This window comes from Gallus gallus (genome assembly GCF_016699485.2).
Source record: "Gallus gallus isolate bGalGal1 chromosome 32 unlocalized genomic scaffold, bGalGal1.mat.broiler.GRCg7b 32_unloc5, whole genome shotgun sequence".
NCBI lineage: Eukaryota > Metazoa > Chordata > Aves > Galliformes > Phasianidae > Gallus > Gallus gallus.
In genome coordinates, this window is record NW_024095952.1 from 21,364 (window position 1) to 40,181 (window position 18,818).

Genomic DNA, 18,818 nt, shown 5'->3' on the forward strand with positions numbered 1-18,818 from the left:
TGGGCCTCACGCATAGCTATGCCTTTCAAACGCTGCCTATTCGTGGGCTTTGGTGTGCTCTGCGTGCCACCAGAAGAGAGCGTGACACTGGAAAATGAGGAGCTCGAGATCCCAAGGCTCCAAGGAGTGTAGCCACCTTGTCTGTCAGAGCCAAGGGGTCTTGGAAGGAAGAGTCTCCCATTGTCCCTCTACCTCTGCTTTTCTTCAAAGAGACGGCACTGTCTCGCTCCCATTATCAGAGCGAGAGGAGGTTCTTTTATTCTATGTACACCTGACAGAGAGCTTAAGACACCACGGGTTAAATGTTAGCCCGTCCGCTTTATTACAAACCCAAGTTGTTTAGGGAGATGGGGAAGGGAAGACGGGCGATAGAAAAGATAGCAAATAAAAGCAAGCCGTCTTTGTAGGAAGCAAGAGAGAGACAGTCACCACCACAGGTCCAGCGTGGTTCGTAGCTCAGACGTCGATCTACAGTAGTGATGGGTCATCAGGGGTCGTTGTTCAGTTGACGACAACGGTCAGCTCTCTTTGGAGTGGCGGCTTGTGGCTTTGGGATCTCAGCAGAAACTCCTTTGTCCCCATCTCCCGCGCCTTGCCAGCAGATAGGAGGGAGCAGGGAGGTGCCCACCTGCATCCTGTTTTTCGCAGGATACGATGGCGTTGTTCCCTCAGTTCTCCTATACCAAGCTGGAGTTTTTGGTCACAGCCCACACCTTCCTCAAGTAAACACTCCTCAGCACTCTTTTCCAAAGGCAAACAGCTGCAAAGAAATGCTTTCAAATGTAAAATTGTCCACCAAGTGATGCTGATTGCCACACCCACCTGTCATCTCCTAGCTAAGTCAGAGTCTTATGGCAAGAAGTGCCTCCGAAAGCAAACTTGGAGCCAAAACCAAAGAAGGGTGCAGACAGGCCCCCAGGAATGGCACAGAGAGGAATCGCACACCTGTTTGGCAGCCTCAGGTGGAGCTCTGCTTCTCCTGGGCACCCCATGCCCTGGTCAGCGTGGACAGGACATCCCCCGCCTGGGGAGCCCCGCTTTGGTCTTTGGTGGCTGACTCTGCAGAGATCTGGTCCTCCTGTGCATCAGTGGCACCGCAGCAGAGGCGCTGTAGGTGCGCTCCTCGGGCAGGCTGGTCTCAGAGCTCGAGGACCATAGGGCTGCCAGTGGTGTTTGTTGCAGGGCTGGGGCTCCACGGTGCTTTCTGAGCTTGGCCTGTGCCTTTTGCGGCACTCCTCCTCCAGCGGGGGCTTTCACCGCGCCGTGTTCTTCTTCTTTGCCACTTGGAGGTTGCGCTGCCTCTGCTGGAGCCATCTCTGCCGCCTTGCTTTTGGTAGAGCATTTTCCCTTCTTTTTTTTTCTGAGGCTGCTTTTTGGCAGAAGACGCCCCCGGGACCGCTGGCAGCTGACTGAAAGGACACAGCGGGAGGGGTCTGCCTGAGTGGGTGATGGCTTTGGGGCCGTATAATGCAACCCCGAGCCAGGACCCTGGGCTGCAACGCAGCCTTCCCCACGTGCAGCTCTCGGGGCGCGCTGGCGCTCTCTTGAGGGCTGGAGAGGGGCCAGCCGTGTGAAATGGGGGCTCCCGGCAGCCCCATCCCACCCCTCCACGTGCTGCATTCAGCACTGCTGGCCGGCCCTGAACAGTGACTGCCTGGGCTTGGGGAATGGGCCCTTGCCGGCTCAGGGAAACACCCCGTGCAGATCCCAACCCTGAGCCTGCAGTCTCACCTGGCCTTCTTCTTGACATCGCTTGTTTCCTTCTCAGGCTGTTTTTTCACTACAAAGGTAACGCGGATCCAGCTGGGGAGGGGTGGCAATTCAGGAAGTTCCTCTGGAATTGGGAAGGAGAGATCTCGTCAGAGGGGGATGACTGTGAACCTGCTGGCCCGGTGACACGCAGGCCTGTCCCAAAGCACCCGAGAGGGCCGCTCTGCTCCCCTCGCAGATGCGATCCCCAGAGACCGCGGGCCCTCTGTGTCTCGTGATCCCAGCTCCTCCTCTCCGGGGCGCAGCTCTGTTTTGGGGCTGCCTGAGTGGCATTTGCTTTGGGAAAGAGGAGCTGGGTGGTGCGAGTGAGGTGGCAGTCTCTTTTGGGAGCTCGTTTCCTGGGAGGAGGACTGGGCCTAGGACCCCCCCAGCTCTTGCCATAGCCAGGGATGGGGGCACTGTGGGAACATCGCACCCAGCGTCTTAGACTTCATGAGGACAACGTGTGGTCAGGAGGAGAGGCAGTGCCGAGCTGCCGTGAATGGTTTCACAAGTCAGAGCCTTTGGATGATCGTGGGCTGAGGATTTTCCCATCGCACATTGGATGCTGTGTAGGATGGAGAGGAGCTGGCAGCTGCTTTACCTTTCTTGCCCTGGTCAAGAGGTGGCAATGGGACATGGCAGGCCTTGCGGGCTGTCCTGGGTGGTGGTTTGGGTACAAACTCCCGTCGAAACCTGTACAAAAGGAGAAGACACGGTGTGAGCCACGGCTCCAGCTGCCCTTTCTGCTCGCTGGGATCACCTGCTCACAGGCAGACGGTCACATCACCTATTTTTGCCTGGGTTCCCATGGCAGGACGCCCATGGTCACAAGGAGCAAACGTTGCTGCAGGAGAGCTGAGCAGCTGCATCAAGCAGGGGCTGCAGCCACAAACATACTCACCTGGGAAAGACGATGACTCGGCCACAGGACGTCAGGGAGGCTACAGCTGCCACCCGGGACACCACCATGTCCCTGCAGCCGGGGCACCTGCAGGGCAGGAACAGGGAGGATGTGGGACGGCCTTGTCACAGCTGAGGCACTGGAGAGTGCTGGAGGAGCCCAAGGCCGGAGAGCTGACAGCACCACAGCACTTGCGTGGCCCGGGCAGCTGGCCAGCTCCTGGTGAGCCACGTGCAGGCAGCACAAGGGCCATGGAGAAGCCAAAAGCTCACCTTGAAAACAACTTTCTCTAGGTTCTCTTTCCCGCTGATCCTCTCGAGGAAGTCGTAGTAGAACTTCATCTGAACTCTCGTTCCCTCGATGAGGAGCACTCCTATGTCCTTCAGGACAAAGGCAATGTTCTCCCCCTTCCTCAGGCAGTGGGAAACGAGGGACGTGGTGCCAAATATGCAGGCCTTCCCAGTCTGCCAGGTCACAGATGCGGCCGCGGCCACCTCAGTGTACTTGAGGGGCTGCACCTCCTTATGGCCTGGAAAATCACACCAGAGTGTCAGAGTCTGTCACGCAGCGGCTCTTCCACCGGTGCTTCCCAAGTGCTGCTCATTGCAGTCACCGCCCAGGACAACCCCCTCTTTGGGACGGTCTCTGTGCAGGGGGTGGTTTGCTTTTGAGAATGGAGGCGATAGCCCCCTTTGTCCCATCTGTGCAGCCAGAAAGGGTTGAAGCCCACTCCTACCTGGTGGGTAGCTCTCCATCAGGTTGTGGATGCCCGCAAGGTTCCTGGCCAGGCAAAACGCAGGCCACTGCAGAGTCATGGCTCCATCCTCAGCCTCAATCCGTTCGGAGACGATGCTGAAGGAACCGAAGGTGGGAATTCGGACCCCCTGCGTGTAAAAGAGAAGGGAAGGGCCGAAGGGTTAAGGCTGGAGGAAGAGCTGAAGGTTGCCCTGTGCGGGGACTGTGCTTCGAGTCCTGCTGTGCCCTCTCCCACTGTTCAGAAGCCCAGGCCAGGCCAGGGCCGTGGGAGAGTTGTTAGCAAGGAGCTGCCCGGTCCTCTCCCTTCCTCCCTTTGCCCTCCCACAACACAGCACAGCAGTCAAGGCAGAAGCAGCCTCGTGGAAGCCAGAGGTTTCCAGAGACTGGGGTCAGCCCCAGCACACCACACCACATACCACAAGTCATACCACGCATGCGGGAGGCCCGCTGGTACTTGACAGGGATTTGGGGGCTGAGTTCCCTGCTTGCATTCTGTGGCCCAAGGCGAGGGGACTCCCCACCCCTCCAAGCAGACAAGCAGGAAGACTTGGCCGACCCACCTTGCGTAGCAGGAGCTGCTCCTGGACGTAGACGGCCACCGCATCCCAGACAGGCAACTCGCTCTGGAGGGCAGAGGAAAAGCGGGTCACACTCTGCTTCTGCCGCTTCCCGGCGCTCCTACTGCCTCGCAGCGGGAGGGAGGTGGCAGATGGAAAGTGTCCTCACTGTCCCCAGCCCCAAAGGGAGACAGCCCTGACATGGTCCCCGTGCTGGCTCTCCCGCTCAGTGCCAGGACTTGCTGGCAGCTCTGCTCCTGTGCTGGCAGTGGACCCGCGTACCTTTGGCGGTGACCTCTGGCATTCTGTAGTCACGCTGTGTCGCGGGGCCATCCTCCCAGAATTGGATCTTGGCCCGCTTCACCGCAGCAGGACGCCCCGCATTGGCAACAGCCACGTGGGAGCTCATCCCTTCCAGATGCATCTGCTCTCTGCCCGATGCTCCTTCAGGATGCAGGGGCCACCACTGGGGCACCGCCTTCAGACCCCTCCTGGCTGGCCCTGTCATAGACGTCGCCACGACGACACAGCGGCAAGTGGCCAATGCTGTCAGTTGCCCATTATGACAAGCGCTGGCACAGCAGCCTGCTGCCCGCCCTGACACGGCACGAGCCCAGCTCTGCCCCTTGCTGGTTGGCACTCCCCACACCTGGACCCCTTATGTGCCAGCAGCACCACACCAGAGGTGGTGGTCCTGGGCCCCTCGCTTCCTAAACTTCAGTCATTTGGCTGATCGGGAGCTTGGTGGCTGCAGCGCTCACTTACTCCCTTTGGGCACCGAGGGCAGGCTGGCCTTTGAGCTCCATGAAGACCACGGGGCGGGTTTCGCTGCCTTGACTCGGCCCAGGGCTGGTGCTTGGCCTTGGGTTCCACTGTTAGCCCTGAGTTCGGCCAGATGCTTTTCAGGCAGAAGACACCCCTGGAACACCCATGCCCTCTTAGAGATGGTCAGCTGAACGCCTCGAGAAGGGTGGGAGAGAGAAGCAACATTTCCAGGGAGCTCGGCAGCAGACGTCTATTCTCTGCTTTCCTTCTGAAGGGAGCTTCTACTTTTTCTAAGAGCAGGAGATGTTTCAAAGGAAGCGTGATACCCTGAAGAGCAGCTTGGCCATGGGACTCAATTTGACTCACAATACAGTTTGGAAGAGAAAAATGCACACCCGCCTATGAAATGCTCAATTGCAGTTATTTTACACGGAGCCTGCGTTTCAGGGAGGCTGAACCTTCCCACCAATGCTCCGTTCCGTGTTGTTGCCATGCAGTGATGGCATTCCATGATGGCAGCAGAGGGGCACTCTGACCAACTGCCGTCTGACACGGAAGTGCGGATGAAGCAAAGGAGTGGAACTGAACTCCTTTGTGCAGAAACAAATGGCACCCACTGACATTCAGGGCTCTAGGCCCCTGGGGCCGGTGCCGGCCTCACTGGATGTGGCTGTGGCTTTATGTCCTGGGGCTGGTGCCGGTCTTTCTTGCTGTGGATGTGGCTTTAGGTGCAGGGCGGCTGTTGGCCTTTCTGGCTGTTGCTGGGGCTTTAGGCCCCGGGGACACTGCAGGCCTCTTGGGCTGGGGCTGTGGCTTCAGGCCACGTGGCCAGTGCTGGCCTCTGGAGTTCTGGCTGTGCCTTGAAGCCCCTGGACTGGTTCCAGCCTTTCAAGCTGTGGCTTTAGTCCCCACAGCTGGTGCCAGCCTGTCTAGCTTTGGATGTGGCTTCAGGCCCTTGGGCTGGTGCTGGCCTCTCGGGCTGTGGCTGAGGCTTTAAGGCCCAGGGCCACAGCCAGCCACTCGGGTTGTGGCTTTATGCCCTAGGGCTGGTGCCAGTCTGTCTGGCTGTGTTTTTATGCCCCAGGGCTGGTGCTGGCCTCTCTGGCTGTGGCTTTAGGCCTTGCTGCTGGTGCCAGCCTCTCTGCCTGTCGCTGTGGCTTTAAGCCTCAGGGCAGATGCCAGCTTCCCTGCCTGTGGTTGTGGCTTTCAGCCTAGGACTGGTGCAGGCCTCTCGTGCTGGTGCTGCGGCTTTAGGCCTCCGGGCCAATGCTAGCCTGTCTGCCTATGGCTTTATGCCCTGGGCCGGTGTAGGCCTCTCAGGATGTGGCTTTTGGCCCAAAGACTGCTCGTGGCCTCTGTGGCTGTGGCTTTAGGCCTTGGTGCTGGTGCCAGCCTCTCTGCCTGTGGCTTTGGCTTTAGGCCTTGGGCTGGTGCTGGCCTCTCAGGCTCAGGGTGGGGTTTTAGGCTCCTGGGTCAGTGCTGGCTTGTCTGCCTATGGCTTCAGGCCCTGGGCTGGTATAGGACTCTCGGCCTGGGTCTTTTGGCTTCAGGGCCACTGCAGGCCTCTCTGGCTGTGGCTTTAAGCCCCATGGCCAGTGGATGCCTCCCTGGCTGAGGCTTTATGCGCTGGGGTGGGTGCCAGCCTCTCTTCTTGTGGCTTTAGGCCCTGGTGCTGCGTTGGCCACTCAGGCTGTGGCTTTAGGCCCTAGAGCTTGTGCTGGCCTAGAACAACGTGCATTTTAAAATGGCTCATGGAAGGAAATGAAAGCAAGAGAGCACTGAGCTCTTCTGTGTGTTTCTTGGATTGGGATAGAGACAGGAGAGCGTGCTCAGCCACCCTCGTGTGGTTGCTTGTATCCAGCAACAGCAGCCGCAGCTGAGAACATCGTCACATCTTTATTAGGCACTCCTCCGACTGTCTCTTTTTGTCTCTGTTTTCTGGAATGCAGGGATTTCTCTTTGTGGCCCACAAACTCTTTGTGCCAGGATAACCAAGTATGAATTCTCACTGCTCTTTACCCTGCTCAAGAGAAGGTGGCTGTACTGTGAGGGCAGGTGGGGGCAGGGACGAGGGTCAGGAGCAAGGGCTTTGCAGAGGGAATGCTTCTGGCCACCCTGGAAAGGTATTGGTTTGAACTAGCATATAACAAAACCCTCCTTGTTTCCTGGTAGTTCCAAACAAAAAACAATTTGCCATTGTTGCCCTGGAAGGTTCCCTTTCCTAATAGGCCCCACTTGTACCCTGTTCCTGGTACTAGATTGCGCAATTACTTTCTACTGTTTGTCCCCTCAGTATGTTTCAATATGTTCCCTTAGAACCAACTTCCATAAAGTACTAAAGGGCACAACAGCGCGTCCATCTGGGTACGCACCCATCTGTCAGCTAGCTCTCTTCCCTTCTAAATCATGAATTAGATTCCCGTCCCCTCTAAAATGTTCCACAGGCTGACTCAGGTTCAGAGATTTGAAGTTTACCATCTGGAATTAAAGCCAGTTCTGCTATTTCTTTTCCTTCAACTGCCTGTTTTGCCACCTGATCCCTATCATATTTCCAGTTTCCTGGACAGTGTCACCTTTCTGATGTCCATCACAGTGTATAACAGCCACGCTCTTTGGTAGATATACACCGTGCTGAATTTGTTTTCCCTGTGTGTGAGCACTCCTTGCTCTTTCCAGATGGTACCATAAGTGTGTGCCACCCCAAATGCATATTTAGCATCTGTCCATACGTTTAAGGCTATTTTAGACCTCTTAGTGGAAGTCCCTACAGGTAACGGTTGTACTCTGATTACCTGCTCAGTAGCAGTTACTGCATATCCTGCCTTACGGTTCCTTTGTCTCACTAAACTGCTTCTGTCGATGAATGCAGGAATCCTCAGCATCATCTGGTAGTTCCTTCTTTAGGTCTGGCCCACTGGCACAGACAGTCTCCATGCAGTCACACAGTGCCGGCTCGAAGGTAGCTCTGCGTTGGTGTCCTGGGAGCCCAGCAAATTGCTTCCTTCCTTCTCTTTGATCAGTTGAGCTTTCTGTTGAGAAACTTGATAACCATCTAAGCCAAGAAATGCATCAAACTCACAGTCCACTACACACAGTCCTCTGTGCTTACTGGGCACCCACATGCTGCAGTAAAGTTCCACCCTGGGATGGAGGAACCCATGTCTTGGGCTCACAAGCCGACTGGCTCTCACAAATCATTGGGCTGTTCTCACAACCCTGCGTAACACTGTCCAGGTTAACTGACGCTTTTCTCCCCATTCTGGGGGTCTCCTATTCAAAGGCAAATAACCTTAGGCTTCCTTTGGCCAAACCAGGCAGAAAAGGCATCCTTCAAATCCAGAAGGTAAACTCCACCTACTCCTTCCCTAACTTAGTTAATAAAGTGTATGGATTTGCCACTACAGACTGTATACATTCAACAATTCTATTCCTTGCCCTCAAATCTTGTACTAAACTATAGCACTTGCTCTCCAATTTTTCATCAGCAAGATTGGAGTACTGTATTTGGATTCACATTCAATTAGTAATCCAAAATCCAAAAGTTACCTAGTTTTTCTTTTATCCTTCTACAGTTGCATATCCTCAAAGGGCACTGCTTTACCCTGACTGAGCTAGCACTAGCTCTTGCTTTTAACTTAGGGCTGCAGTTTGTCTCTACCAGCCATCCCTGGTACCCACACTCCTAAGCATACTTTATTTAAGATTTCTGTAACTTCTGGGGGTACAACATGGTTTTTCCCAGTTTGTATTAAAGCCAGACTTACAATTTGCCATCAGTTAATCTTGTTTGACCCTTAGCTCCAGTTTTATTGAATCTAATCTCTGCATCCATTTGTTCTAATAAGTCTTGCCAGGGTAACGGTTTTGGAGAACCTGGCATGTACAAGGATTTATGTATTCCTACTTATTTTCTCAGCCTATATTTAATTGATCCCAAAAGGTAAGCTTTTTCTTGTTGGGCAGTAGCTCCTACTACTGTTACAAAAACCATCTACGGGTGGTAAGAGGCACCCGTACCCACCAGAAAATAAACCTCTTTATCCTTCTCCCCTAGCTGTAGTTTAAACAGTGGATCTGCTACGGTAAACTTCCCAGGTTCCCATCATCCAGCTTTTGTGATCAGAGATGGTTCCCTCTCACTCAGCTTGATAGGATTTCTCCACCAGTGTCCCATTTCCCTGCAGTTTGTGGGGCAGAGCCCTCCCTGGGCTCTTCCACCCCCCCCCTCCCCCCACCTCTTCCTGAAGGGACCTCTGGGTCCTATGGCCCTGCTCTATTGCAGCAACAGTAGCAGCTGCTGTTGTTCTTCCCAATCTCCTCCCTATCTCTGTTCCTCAGGCAGTTCTTCCATACCACTCATCTCTCTTCAATCCTGACATCCCTGTTACACCTTGCTCATCTCTGCCTTCCTCAGCCTTGTCTTTCCCAAACCTTTTTCACTTTCCAAACTCTCATCGTTACATGAACTACTAACATCATATTTCAGCATCATCTAGCACTGGGATTTCGGGTTTCCTAGATCTCTGCAGATGAAGGCTATTCTCATTTCCAGTGCCCCGTCCTCTCCACCCCCCCTTCACAAATAGCACTGTTTACAGCAGCAGTCTCCGGCCCTGGCTCCCTTTCTCATTCCAAGTTCTGCTCATGGGGGTCCCTTCAAAACCCACGAATCAAACACCCTCCAGTTCCCACAAACACCCAATACTTGGTCTCATGATTAGAATACTCACTTAGAAAAACTGGTCCCGCTACTTCATATCTCTTCCCAGTTTCTCATTTGATGTTCCCTCTGTCTCACCCACAACGTCTCTCCTGTGAGCCAAAATACAACCCAGGGAGTCATTTCTGGTATCTTCTTAGACACCCCTTGTCCCATAACAGCTTCTTAATAATACTTTCACACCACAAACAGTTAACAGTCACAAAGACAGTGACAATAACCAAGACAGTTTATCCTCAGGATCCTTCCTTTCTCCACCTCCCCACAGGACCCGACCTTTCTTCTGTACTCCTTTCCCACTCTTGCACAGCTGCCCACCTAATTGCACCTCCTTCTTCTCCAGTAAACAACATACCCATGAGAAACATCATTGCCATCCCTGAGAGGAAATTAGGCTCCACAAATTGATCTAACTGTTCTGCTCCTCTTATAGGATCCTCAGTTAAGGAATTCATTTCCTTTTGGAAATTCCTAACCACTCTGCTAGTCAAAAGGGGGAGACCCCCTGGACACCCCAAGACCCCTCCAGGACATCTCCAGACCCTTCTGGATTAATCCAATGACCCTCTAGATCCACTTGGGGACACCCTGGCCACCCCAAGACCCTTCTGAGACACCTCTAGTTCCTTCCGGATGACTCCAGTGCTGGACCTGTCTGCTAGTCAAAAGGGGGAGACCCCCTGGACACCCCAAGACCCCTCCAGGACATCTCCAGACCCTTCTGGATTAATCCAATGACCCTCTAGATCCACTTGGGGACACCCTGGCCACCCCCAAGACCCTTCTGGGACACCTCTAGTTCCTTCTGGATGACTCCAGTGCTGGACAGGGGGGTTGTGGGGGGGAAGAAAAGGGTTAGTGGGGCTTCTATGGGGTGGAAGGAAAGTCGGGGTGGAGAGGAGGGTTGCAGGGGAATCTAGGAGGGAAGGTGTGAATGGGACTTCTGTGGGGTGGAAAGGGGGTCTGGAGGTGGAGGGAGGCGTGAAAGGGAGAAACTGAGGGGTTCTGGGGGGCTTCTATGGGGTGGAAAAGAGGTCTGGGGGCAAAGAGAGGGAGTTGTGGGGTGGAAAAAGAGGGAAAAGAGGCTTCTGCGGGTACAACGGGGGACTGGGGGTGGTGTGGAGCATTGTGGAGGGGAACTTAGGGAGTTGAGGGGGGGGGGGCAATGGGGCTTCTGTAGGGCAGAAAGGGGAGTCTGGGAGCGGACAGGGGGGTTGTGTCTGGGGAAAAAAGGGTGAGTGGGGTCTCTATTCAGAGGAAAAGGGGCCTGGGGTTGGAGAGGGGGTGGCAGGGGGAAGCTGGGGGGTTGTGAGGGGCTTCTATGGGGTGGAAAGGGAGTCTGGGGGAGATCTTGGGGGGTTTTGGAGCGGGAAGGGAGGAATGGGGTCTCTAAGGTGTTGAAAGAGTGTCTGAAGTGGGAAAGGGGTGAACAGAGTCTCTAAGAGGCAGAAAGAGCATCTGGGGGAGGAGTGAGGGGTGGGACAGGAGAGTCAGAGGTTGTGGGGGGATTCTATTGGACAGAAAGGGGGTCTGGCTGGAGGGGACCTGGGGGGCAAAATGGGGGACTGGATACCAGGGGACAGGGAGGAGGGCACGGGGTGGGGGGGGGAGGGAGAGGGGGAGGTACAGGGGACTTTGGGAGTCAGAAAAAAGGGGTCAGGAGGTGGGGGGGAAGGGAGGACAGGAGGCCCTGTGGAGTAAAATAGAGGGGAGTGGGGGGTGGGGCGGGGGACAGGGGACACCAGAGATCAGAATAGTGGACTAGGGAGGGAACGGAGGGAGGGGAGGGGACGGACCCTGGGGATCAGAATGGGAAATGGGTGGACACGGAGGGAAGGCACTGAGGGGAAGGGGGAAAAAGGACTCAAGTGGTCAGAATGAGGGAACTAGAGGATGGGGACTGGGTGTAAACCTAGGGGACAGACAAAGGCCCTGGGGGGCCGTTGTGGGCGGCCCATGGCGGGGGGAGAGGGGGGACACAGGGCACCTCCTTGCCCCCGGGCAGAGGCCCTGAGGACCACAAAGGCCCCACGGGGCCAACACAGAGCGAGCGGCACGCGGCCCCCCACCCTCTTAGCCCCGGCACATGAACCGATCCCCCCCCCCCACCCCAAACACCCACCTGTAGAAGCTGAGGCGGCGCCCGGAGCCGCCCCGCGGCGTTGGAGCACTGCGGAGCACAGCAGGACAACCTCGAGGCCGCCGCCTCACCCGGGCGCAAGGTGATGACGTCACAGCGTGGGACGACGCGCCATGGCAGCATCCAAAGAGAACAGCCGCGCTGAAGCGCGGCTGTTATGGATACACAGCCACGCGTGCGCCGTCGTCACGCGGACGGCTGTACGCCGTGCCATGAATGAGGGCGCGCCGTCGCCGTCGCAACGCAGCTGAGTGACGTCCTGGCAGATAGAACAAACCAGGTGTGAGCACTGTCTTTCCAATGTTACACTGAAGCCGTTGGAGGAAAGGTCGGACCTCAGGCCTTCCCGCGGCACCAACTACTGACGGCGGATTTGCTCACGGATCCTTCACAGCTGTTTCAAAGAACCATTCTGTGATTCTATGATCTTCCAGGACCCTTCCAACCCACACCATCCTGTGGTTCTATCATCTTCCAGGACTCTTCCAACACAAACCATTCTATGGTTCTATGACCACTAAGGAACCTCCCAAGCCACGCCGTCCTGCAGTATTATGATCTTCCAGGACCCTTCCAACACAAACCATTCTATGGTTCTATGATCTTCCAGGACCCTCCTGTGTGGGTGATGTCACAATGATGTGATGACCTCACAGAGGCCCTGGGGTGGGGCAGGGGCAGTGAGTCAACGTTGAACCTGCCTGCCTCATTCTGCGGGTGGTTCTGGTCTGGTTCTGCGAGGAGCTGTGCGAGTGGTGCAGCAATGCGGGTCCAGTGTGTCAGCAGAAGATTAAGGGCGCTGTGGCGTGTGAAGCTGGTGGAGGAGCTGCTGCAGGTGAGCTCTGGGTGCACAGACACAGAAGGGCCGGCGGGGTGAGCTGCTGGCTGGAGGGCACCCTGCCCATGGCATGGCAGCAGAGGGCCGGGCACCTCCGGCGGGATGCAGAGCTGCCGGCAGCACCTCGGTGCCAACACAGCTCCTCTCCCCTCCCACAGGCTCATGGCGGCCATGGAGAAGCGCGAGACTGAGGCCAGGGAATCCTTGATGAAGGTGAGCAGATGTCCCCTCGTGTAGGTCTGCATCTCCAGCCCTGTGGGCACTGGTTAACACGATGGAGGGGGCAGGAGGGGATGGCGGCATGGAGCTGCCGTCAGACGGAGCTCCATGGGAGTGCTGCTGCCCTGATGGCTGCTCCTCTTCTTCTTTCCCACACGATGCCCAGAAAATACAGGAAGAAAGAACAGCTGCCAGGAAAGAGGAGCTGAAGCAGGTAGGGTGAAGTGGGGGCTCGTCCTCAGAGCTCAGCGTCCTCACAGCTTTGGCTCTGCAGGAGGACCTCGGTCCCCGTCCCTCGGGTCCATGGGGCCCAGCGCAGCTGCCCCACATGGCACACCCGTTGTCTTTGCAGGAGAAGCGGCTCATTGCCCAGCTGGAAAAGCAGCTGCAGGCTGAGAGAAAGGAGAACAAGGTAGTGTGCAGGGGCAAGGAGATCGGGGCTGCCCGCCCCCAGGTGGGGAGATGGGGGACAGCTGCAGCAGGCACGGGCACTCACACTTTTGTCTGCCAGGTGCTGCGCCAGGCAAAACAGTGCCTGCAAGAGGAGCGGGAGCAGCTGGAGGGTGCCTGGTGAGTGGGACAGGTCCTTTGCAGCACCCGGGGCAGCAACAGGACTGCAGTGCTGCTGGGCTTGGGGCATGGGTTTCAGTTCGGCGCATGGTATGACAGAGCAGCCTGACCCCAGCCTGGGGGTGGGCACGCACTGCTGGGGAGCCCGTGTGCTGACAGAGGCCGACACCCTCCAAGCAGGCCTTGTTCCCTACAGGCAGCAGCATCAGCTGGAGCTGGAGACAGCCCACATGCCTGGGGCTGTGCAGCCAGAGGTGGTGGAGGCAGCGCTGGTAAGGGGCAGAGCCCAGTGCACCCTCACCCCATCCGACAAGGGTGTCCCTGGGGACAGGGCTCCCTGCAGCGCTGCGGCTGTGCTGCTGTGCTGCCGGGCTGCCACTGTCCTGCACGAGCCCCGGCTGTACAGCAGGGCCTGACCAGCACCCCTGCCCCATCTTCACCTACAGGAGAAGGAGGAGCGGGCGAGGAGACGTGGGCTCGCCTTCTGGATGAAGTGAGTATCCCCTCATTGCCCTGTGCCCAGCCGCCAGCAGCCGGGCTCCCGGCAGTGGGCTGATGGCCTGGACCCCACTGCAGCCGGCAGGGCTCCCGGGAAGCCCCTTTGGTGCTGTGTGGGGCTCTGCTGCCGTGGGGTCGGGACGCCTCATTCCCGGCCTGGCCCTCTTTTTGCCCCCAGGACGATGTGCCTCATCTTTGTCAGCCTCCAGCTGCTGCTTGTTGCCGTGCTGGGCTGTGCAGTGCTGTACGCCCAGCACTATGACCAGGAGCTGTTGTATCGGCTCCTGCTGCGAGTGCTGCCCCAGGCAATGTACGCTTCCCTGGCGTACTTTGCGAGCAGGAGCCTGCGTGTGGTCTGTGATGGGCTGCTGCCCATCTGACCGCCCTGCTCAGTCCCCCCTCCCAGCTCGGGGCTGCCCGGTGGGGCTCGGGGAGAGGGCTCTGTCCCCACGGAAGGGGCCTCTCCTGTGCTCCTGCCCCCAGGGGCGCACAGGCACAGCTGTGGGGCAGTGCCGGCAGGCGGCTGAGTGCCACCACTTTGGACTTACAAATAAGTTTGTACTGTCGTCGTGAGTCGTCATCAACTGAACACCACCACCTCCGACGACCCATCAGACTGAAGATCTGCACCTGACACCAGGACGTGGCTTCTTGGATTCTTTGAGTCTTCGTAGCAGCCATTTCCTACAGCTGGTTACCTCGAAGGCTTATGAATTGTAATTAGCCCATTAGGCAACGTTACCTCCAATGGGCTGTTGTCAGTTGTTAAGAACGCTGTCAATAAATGGATGTGTACTATTCCTCTGAGTTTGGATGACTCCATTGCGGCAGTGACCCTTTGCTGACCAGGGGAGGCGCGACTCAGGAGATGGAGAAAGATTCACCTCCTCAAAACGCACGGAGTGGGATGAGACTTAGATTGATATGTATACGTCATAAAATATTTTACAAACGGGCAACAAACCCGAAAACGAGTGGGACGTCGGACCTCGTTTTTTGAAAGGAATGCATCAGCGTCCAGAAAAGACCAGCAAGGACTCATGGTGGGGCTGTGTCTTTAGACACAGCTTGAACTCCGTGGACTCATTCCAGCCTGTCAGGCTGTGGCTTCAGGCCCTGGGGTCAGTGCTGGCCTCTCTAGCTGGGGCTGTGGCTTTAGGTCCCTGGGGGTGGCCAGGAGGGAGAGGGAGGGGAGTGTCCCCCTCTACTCGGCTCTTCCTGTGAGGGCCCATGTGGAGCACTGCGCCCAGGCCTGGGGCCCCCAGTAGAAAAAAGACGCAGAGCTCTTTGAACGGGCCCAGACGAGGGCCATTAAGATGGCCAGAGGGCTGGAGCACCTCTCCTGTGTGGAAAGGTTGAGGGAACTGGGCTTGTTCAGCTTGGAGAAGGCTCCGGGGAGACCTCATGGTGTCCTTTCTGTACTTGAAGGGAGCGTATAAACAGGAGGAAGAACGGCTGTTTAGGAGGGTGGATGGTGATGGAACAAGGGGGAATGGTTTTAAACTGAGACAGGGGAGGTGTAGGTTAGATATGAGGAGGAAGTTTTTCACCCAGCGGGTGGTGATGCACTGGACCAGGTTGCCCAAGGAGGCTGTGGATGCCCCATCCCTGGAGGCATTCAAGGCCAGGCTGGATGTGGCTCTGGGCAGCCTGGTCTGGTCTGGCGGTTGGCAACCCTGCACACAGCAGGGGGGCTGAAACTGGATGATCATTGTGGTCCTTTTCAACCCAGGCCATCCTATGATCCTTCGATATGATTCTAGGACTGCTTCCAGCCTTTTGGGCTGTGACTTCAGGCCCTTGGGCCAATGTTGGCCTTGATGAGAGGGGCTTCATGCCCTGGGGCTGGTGCTGGCCTCTCTGGCAGTGGCTTCAGGTCCCAGGGCAGGTGCTGGCCCTTTGGGCTGTCCTGTAGCCCCCATGGCCAGTGCCAGTATGTCGAGCTGTGCCTTAAAGCCCCGGGCTGGTGCCGCCCCATGTGGCATAGGCTTTAGGCCCCAGGGCTGGTGCTGGACTCACTGGATGTGTCTGTGGCTTTCGGTCGTGGAGCTGGTGCCGGCCTCTCGGGCCGTGACTCTGCCTTTAAGCCCGTAGGGTAGCGCCGGCCTGTCTGGCTCTGGCTATGGCCTTAGGCCCAGAGCTGGTGCCGGCCTCTGCGGCTGGGGATGAGCCTTTAGGCCGTGGTGCCAGGGCAGGCCCGCCTGCCTGTGGCTTCAGGCCCAAGGGTTGGTTTAGGCATCTCGGGCTGTGGCTTTAGGCCCTGGGGTCGGTGCTGACCTCTCTTGTGGTGGCTTTAGGCCCCTCGGCTGGTGTTGGCCTCTCAGGCTGTGTCTGTATTTTCGGGTCCTGGGGCTGGTGCTGACCTTTCTGGTTGGACTGTAAGTGAAGGGCAAAATCAGGTCCCCGCAGTATAGAAAAGGGGCTTCACAGCCAGAAAAGAGAAAGCAGCTTCACAAGGTAGACATAAGCGGCAGATAGAGATAGTTTGTGTAGAGAATATTAGAAAACAAGGGATTCCAAGCACTTTCACAGGAGCTAGGTCTGAAATAACAAGGAGAGTGAAGGCCATAAAGATAAGGACCGGAGAACCGCTCGAAAACATTTGGCAGGGAGGTGATTAGATGTCTGAAGTGCAAGCTGAAACCGGTTCGAGGGATGCCCCCCTTCAGGGTCAGAAGTTTGCAGCGAGGAAGACTACGAGCCTTCGCGAGGAAGACTACGAGCCTTCATTATCATGACCTACTACGCACGCGCAGGGTGGGGAGGGACTGCATGCTAATGGGCTCTCGGGAATGTAATGAATATGTCTCCGAATTCCTGTCAACTATTGATTATGTATTTATTCGACCTATATCTATAGCACGATTTCTCCTGACGGTGTGCAAGTTACGTGGAATGATCCCCCTTGCACCAGCGTGTACGCGCGTCACTAATAAACACATACCTGCTCTAAAACCTTACTGGCTATAGGGTCTGATTTCTGCATGTCCAAGTATAGGGAGGCCTGGCAGGTGGACTGTATCACACTCCTAAAAACTCCCACCAGCTCCCACCAACTCCCACAAACTTCAGTGATGGAAGCAACCACCGCATGGCTGGAAACATATCCCTTCCCAAATGCCACCGCTTCAAATACCATCTTGGACCTTGCAAAGCAAGTCCTGTGGCAACACGGCACCCCAGAAAGAACTGAGTCAGACAACGGGACTCATTTCCAAAACAATCTCCTCACCACCTGGGCCAAAGAGCATGGCATCGAGTGGGTATATCACATCGCCTCTCATGCACAGCCTCTGTGAAAATCTAGCAATACAATGGCCTGCTAACAACTGCACCGAGAGCAATGGGTGCTGAGACATTCAGGCGTTGGGATGCACACGTAGCAAAAGCCACCAATTGGCCAGTCAATGCTCGGGGATCTGCCGATCGAGCTGGTCCTGCCCAATCAAACCTGCACACCGCAGAAGTCAAAGGAATACAGGGCACCCGGTGACATTCACCGACCCTTGCTGAACATTGGTGGAGATCAAACAGCGGATGTGAGCACAGGGAGGCAGTGAGTGGTGCGTTCCATCAGTAGTGACAGTGACAGTGGGTCACCCCCGCTGGTGCAGATTTTTACGAGCGGGTGAAAATGCAAAGCTAAAGGCGGTGACCGTGTTGAGAAACAGCGTTTGGTAGCTGCGAATTTGCTCTATCAAATAGTGTTGTTGTTTTGCTCTTGCTATCTCTTGTAGTTTCCCTGGGAATAAGTAGGAGGCCTTGCTTTTGGAGGAGCCTTTGTATGGAGCAAAAATCCTCTGAACATCTGTGAACATTCTCTTCATCACTTCCTTTTCCAACCTGTTTTTTCCTATGATTGCTGTCCTAGAACAGCTTCCTGCCAGTTGACATCCTGAAGACCATGACCTGTACCAGCAGGAAAGACAGGATACGGTCATGCTTCTCACTTGGCGCCTGCTGTGCTGCATGCTCTGGAAAGCTTTCCAGTTTGTACACTGGACCTATCAGTTCTGTTTGTTAGCATCCCAACAGCAGGAGACACACAACCTTAGAATCAGAATCGTGTGATCGTAGAATGGCCTGGGTTGGAAGGGACCTCAAAGATCATCGAGTTCCAGTTTCCCCTGCTGTGGAGAGGGTTGCCAACCGCTCGATCAGGAGCTAGACCAGGCTGCCCCGGGCCCCATCCAACCTGGCCTTCAACACCTCCAGGGATGGGGCATCCACAGCCTCTCTGGGCAGCCTGTTGCAGCACCTCAACACCCTCTCAGTGGAAACTTTCTCTCTGATAGCTAAGCTAAATCTCCACTCCCGTTGTTCAAAACTCTTCCCCTTTGTTCTGTTGTGATCTACCCATGGAAATAGCTGATTTCCCTCCTGCTTGGAAGTTAATTACAATTACTTAATTGTCAGTGGCCTTTAATTACTGGGAGGCCACTATCAGGTGTCCCCAGAACCTTCTCTTCTCCAGACTGAATGGGGCCTTGCAAGGGCAGAGTAGAGAGGGACAGTTATTTCCCTCACCCTGCTGGACACCCCTCATTTCATGCAACCCAGAACGGCCTGCAGGTACTCACTGCTGGCTCAGGCAAAGTTTTTGGTCCACCAGGACTCCCAAGTCCTTCTCAGCAGGGCTGCTCTCAAGGAGTTCTTCTCCCAGTCTGTACGTGTATCTGGGATTGCCCCGGCCCAGGCGCAACACGCTGCACTTGACCTTATTGGACCTCCTTAGGTTCACATCCTCCCAGACGATGATTGTCACCAACTTTGTGAAGAAATGAAAGAACCTTGAAAGCAACAAGAGGTGTTTCAGGCTGGACGTTAGGAAAAATTTCTTCTCACTGCGATGGGCTGCCCAGGGAGAGACCGCAGTCAGCGTTCCTGGACGTGTTCAGGAAACGTTTAGATGTGCTACTGAGGGACATGGTGTAGTGGGAAATAGTGGTGGTGGGTGGACAGTTGGGCTGGATGATCTTGGAGGTCTTTTCCCTCGTGCCTTGAGATCGCTTGCTGCGGTTCTGGCCAGGCCGGTCCGAAGCAGCTGCTCTCGACAAGTGAGTGTTCAGTGCTAGATGTTCAGCGCTCAGTTGCTCAGGGCA

At 56.0% G+C, this 18,818-nt stretch overlaps 1 protein-coding gene and 2 long non-coding RNA genes across 5 annotated transcripts; 1 reads left to right on the forward strand and 2 right to left on the reverse strand.

Moving 5' to 3' along the window:
- Positions 1 to 298: 298 nt before the first annotated feature.
- LOC107049108 (coiled-coil domain-containing protein 81-like) lies at positions 299 to 4,299 on the reverse strand. Its single transcript, XM_040656790.1, has 8 exons — positions 4,249 to 4,299; positions 3,970 to 4,026; positions 3,390 to 3,537; positions 2,926 to 3,182; positions 2,654 to 2,740; positions 2,354 to 2,445; positions 1,732 to 1,834; positions 299 to 1,409 (listed from the first exon to the last, which is right to left on the reverse strand). The coding sequence occupies exons 1-6, from the start codon at positions 4,297 to 4,299 to the stop codon at positions 2,368 to 2,370; spliced, it is 678 nt and encodes a 225-aa protein (XP_040512724.1). The 3' UTR covers positions 299 to 1,409; positions 1,732 to 1,834; positions 2,354 to 2,367.
- Positions 4,300 to 6,816: 2,517 nt separating this feature from the next.
- Positions 6,817 to 11,670, reverse strand: LOC121108700. 3 transcript variants are annotated; one of them, XR_005843367.2, is made up of 3 exons: positions 11,574 to 11,670; positions 9,462 to 9,543; positions 6,817 to 7,760 (listed from the first exon to the last, which is right to left on the reverse strand). It is a non-coding gene; the product is annotated as an uncharacterized LOC121108700 (long non-coding RNA). The 3 variants fall into 3 exon arrangements; XR_005843369.2 differs by having other exon boundaries at positions 6,817 to 7,771; XR_005843368.2 differs by having other exon boundaries at positions 6,817 to 7,783.
- A 1,702-nt stretch (positions 11,671 to 13,372) lies between these two features.
- LOC121108701 lies at positions 13,373 to 14,516 on the forward strand. Its single transcript, XR_005843370.1, has 2 exons — positions 13,373 to 13,490; positions 13,665 to 14,516. It is a non-coding gene; the product is annotated as an uncharacterized LOC121108701 (long non-coding RNA).
- The last annotated feature ends 4,302 nt before the right edge of the window (positions 14,517 to 18,818 follow it).